Here is a 4088-nt window from a genome sequence, read left to right on the forward strand (position 1 = left end):
CCCCCCCCAAGCCCCACCCGCCATTCCAAGTCCCGCACGCCCCGCCTCTTCTGCCGGAGTCAGCGCCCAGAGCCCGGATGCCTGTAGGATGGGCATACGCACAAGCCTGACGCCGCCGCCATTGGCCGTCGACGAAGAACGTATTGATGACGCGTCAAGGAAACAGGAAGTGGGGCCTACGGGAGGCGGTGTGGGCCAGGAAGAGGCCAGCGAGTGGAGGCGTTTGCTGAGGGGAGGGAATGAATGGGCGCTGCGTGCAAACCTGCGGGGCGAGGACGCGCCGGCTCTAGCGAGGGCCTCGGCGTGTGAGCGGCCGGGGTCGGGCCGCCCTCCCGCAGCATGGAGGACGACGCGCCGGTGATCTACGGGCTGGAGTTTCAGGTGGGGCCCTCGGGGGCGGCAGGTGTCGGGCCTGGCGCGGCCCCCGGCACCGGTCTGCAGATACCTGGCGCGTTTCCGTCCCGCCAGCCTGCGAGCGCTCGTGTCCCTCTCCTAGCTCGCATTGCAGGGAGGACGCTGAGGCTTCAGGAGGCTGAGGGCGGCTTAGGGTCAGGACCGAATCCAGGAGCCCTGGGCTGGGTCCTGGGTGACAGCAGGGCTGACTGCCTTCTTCCTCCCCCATCCTGCCGGAACAGCCTCTGGCCTGGAGAGGATCGCTCACACTGGCGTGCCCTTTGTTTCCGTGTGCACCTTTCCCTCTAGAATTTGAGTTCCTGAGGTCTGGTATCCCACCTCCCCTCCGCACACACACACAGAGTTGCAAAGACACAGAAAAAGTTCTTGTGCACCCCTCACCCAGCTGCCCTGATGGTAGTAGCTTAGTTAACCAGGGTACATTTTTCACAGCCTTGAAATTAACATTGGCGCGATACCATGAACCAAACCACAGACCTCACTTGGGTTTTGCACCAATGTCCTGTTTCTTTTTCATCTTGTAGTCTCCAGTGCCTGTTCGCCATGACTATCACATAGTAGGTGTGCCACAAACCATTACAAGCTGAATAAACCCCAGAGCGAAAGTAACGAAGCCAGAGTGCACATGGCAGTTTGGAGGCAAAGGGAACTGGCGTGCTAGAGGGAGCGAGTGTGGAGCCGGGTCGGGGTTGAGTAGCTAGAGTTGGGCCGCGGCCGGCAGAGGCTGTTAGAGCTGAGAACCTCTTATGCTTGAGGAACTGAGGGACAGATGCCAAGAAATCAAAACACAAGACATTGCCTCGTGATGTAGCTGCGTGCCGCAAGAGCGTTAAAGATGCAGTGTCTGCCCTTACAGTCAGGGAGCACCACTGTTACTAACAGCGGGGCTGCACCTTCTGCACCTTCAGCTATGCGACCTTGGGGGCTTCCAGTCCCTGGAGGCTGTTACAAAATTAAATGTGCTAATACATTAAACTCCAGACATAATACATGTTCAACATGAAACTGTTACAGGATGAAACTCTTAAAAAAACGAATTTCTCACAAGGCAGTGGCTCATGGTCATAGGAGTGAGAGACTGCGTTCCCGGCCCTGACAGGCACCGCACCACGCTCCCAGGGGTGCGGCTGAAGGTCTGGGTGCGGAGTGAGGGACTGCGTCAGCCCTTCTACTTGTGTCCAGGGGAGTTAGGGTAGAAAACGGGGCTAGCTCAGTGATTAGGGAATATTTGGTGTAACAGGAATGGCATCTTCAGCTCACTGAAGGGACCTCGGACGTGGCTAGGACTGCATTCTGTTTATTTTATAACTGAAGTTTAAAATGTCCAAGTAGTTCTGAAGTCAAACTGCTAAAATCCGAGTAAAACACATACACACCCCTTCCCCATCAGTCGATTCCCTGAGACAGCAATGCTCGACTTCTCAAAAAATGTTTCAGTCTTTATGTGCTTCTCTCTCCTGGACCTGTTGGTGCAGAAGCCTAGTGTCACGAAACTAAACGCCACACGCAGGGCAGGAGAACTCCGGTTTATTACACTGGTGGACTCAGCAGTCCAGACTCGAAGCTCGGCCCCGATTTAGGGTAGGGTAAGGGGTTATACTGTTTTTTTTTTTTTTTTTGGAGAGATTTTCACTGTAGGGCGCGTGCACTCGCCAGACAGACAGAGAGAGCCATAGAGACAGAAAGCGAGAAATCCCCCCCCAGGGGGGATGGTCACGCCGCAATCCCTTCTCCTCCATTCTCCTCTCGGGATCTTGGGCACACACGCACACGCGCCCGGCGTGAGTTTTAAGCCACCTGGTCCGGGACACGAACCACGGTCGACTACGTGGGAGTCCAGCGACATAGCCAGTACGCTAACTGCTGGTTCCCAAGGGGTTATACTGGTTTTTAACAGGGAAGGTCAGCACGATTCGCATGGAGGTGTAGGTGATGGATGGTGTGTGTGTGTGGGAAGGCTGTAACAGTTAGAGACAGTAAGGAATTTTTTTTTTTTTGAGAGGTTTTTATATAGGGCACGTGTGCTCACCAGAAAGACAGAGAGATGGCGAGAAATCACCTCCCGGGGGGATGGCCACTCCAGAATCCCTTCTCCTACATTATTCTCTCCGGATCTTGTGCACGCACACACACGCGCCCGGCGTGATAGTTTAAGCCACTGGGTCCAGGACATGAACCGCGGTCGACTACATGGGAGTCCAGCGACATAGCCATTATGCTAACTGCTGGTCCCAACAATAAGGAATTTAAAAGTCAGCTTTTCTTATCCTTGGAGCATGACAGCCCTGCCTTAGTGGGCCTTCAGCACTGGGCTGCTGATCGTGCCAGTGGTCTGGCTGGCCATGCTGCCTCACTGTCTGCTGCTGGGTGTCAGCACAGGAGGGCGTTTGCTTCTTGATGCTGTCCCCTGTTTAGCGTCTCGGTATACTTATGCCACAGTTTTTGCCATAGCTCTCTAATTACGTGGAGCAGTTACTGCCAATTCGTAAGGTACTCCTTGCACTTGGATAAGAGCTTGCTCCTCAGAGGTGCATGTTTTGGAATTGGTCTCAGTGGGAGGTGGTTAGATGTTCCCTAAAAGTTCCTGTGTCAGGACTTGACTATATATTTTGGGTGTCGTGTGAAAGCCTGACCCTGCATTCGTGGTGTGCCAGGTGGGGACTTTGGGTGTGATCAACTCATTAGGGTAGGACCCCGTGATTGAGTTCCAAAGTGTCTGTAAGGAGAGCTAACTCATGGATATAGACCGAGGTCTGCTGATAGTTCTGCTTTTTAAAATTCTTTATTTTGGAGAGGTTTTTTTTTTTTTTTTTTTTTTTTTGCTGTAGGGCGCTTGCGCTCTCCAGACAGAGGGAGACAGAGAGACAGAAAGTGAGAAATCACCCGCCAGGGGGGATGGCTATGCCACAATCCCTTCTCCTCCATTTTCCTCTCGGGATCTTGGGCATGCACACACACGCGCCCGGTGTGAGTTTTAAGCCACCAGGTCTGGGATGCCAACCATGGTCGACTACATGGGAGTCCAGTGACGTAGTTATTACGCTAACTGCTTGTCCCAAAGTTTTACTGTCTCTCTCAACTAGAGAGAGAGAGACAGACAGACAGAGAGAGAGGGGGGGAGAGGAAAGTGAGAATGAGAAAGCGTCTGCCGAAAGGATGGCCCCACGGTCCCCCTTCTCCATTCTGCTCAGAGGATTGCGAGCATACACACGCCCAGGCATTTCTCAAGCCGTGTCTGGGACTCAGACTGTGATGTCGGCCATGTGGCATCCAGCTGCCTAACTTCCGTATCACCCGCTGGCCCAAAAGTTCTGTCTTTTGCTGTTTTGTAATGCCTTTGGACTTTGCGGCTTCCAGAATTGTGAGTTTTGGGACCAGCGGTTAGCGTAATGGCTATGTCGCAGGACTCCCATGTAGTCAACCACGGTTCGAGTCCCAGACCTGGTGGCTTAAACTCACACCGGGCACGTGTGTGTGCGTGCCCAAGATCCCGAGAGGAGAATGGAGGAGAAGGGATTGCGGCGTGGCCATCCCCCCGGGGAGAGATTTCTCGCTTTCTATCTCTCTGTCTCTCTCTGTCTGTCTGGCGAGCACACGTGCCCTATAGCAAAAGCCTCTCAAAAAAAAAAAACAAAAAAAAAAACCCCAGAATTGTGAGTTTTGTGAGTAAACCT

The 4088-nt window shown here is 53.5% G+C and overlaps 1 protein-coding gene across 2 annotated transcripts in view; it reads left to right on the forward strand.

Annotated features, from left to right (window-relative positions):
- The first annotated feature begins 152 nt into the window (after nt 1–152).
- EIPR1 (EARP complex and GARP complex interacting protein 1) overlaps nt 153–4088 on the forward strand; it is a 90146-nt gene continuing 86210 nt past the window's right edge. The window contains exon 1 of one of the 2 annotated variants that reach the window (XM_027773828.1): nt 153–381. In XM_027773828.1, coding sequence (XP_027629629.1) covers nt 340–381 — 42 coding nt within the window. In that variant the 5' untranslated portion in view covers nt 153–339. The remainder of the gene's footprint in view (nt 382–4088) is intronic. The other variant, XM_006153525.3, reaches the window with a different exon arrangement.

Source organism: Tupaia chinensis, unplaced genomic scaffold, assembly GCF_000334495.1.
Source record: "Tupaia chinensis unplaced genomic scaffold, TupChi_1.0 Scaffold000377_5, whole genome shotgun sequence".
In the NCBI taxonomy this organism is placed as follows: Eukaryota; Metazoa; Chordata; class Mammalia; order Scandentia; family Tupaiidae; genus Tupaia; species Tupaia belangeri.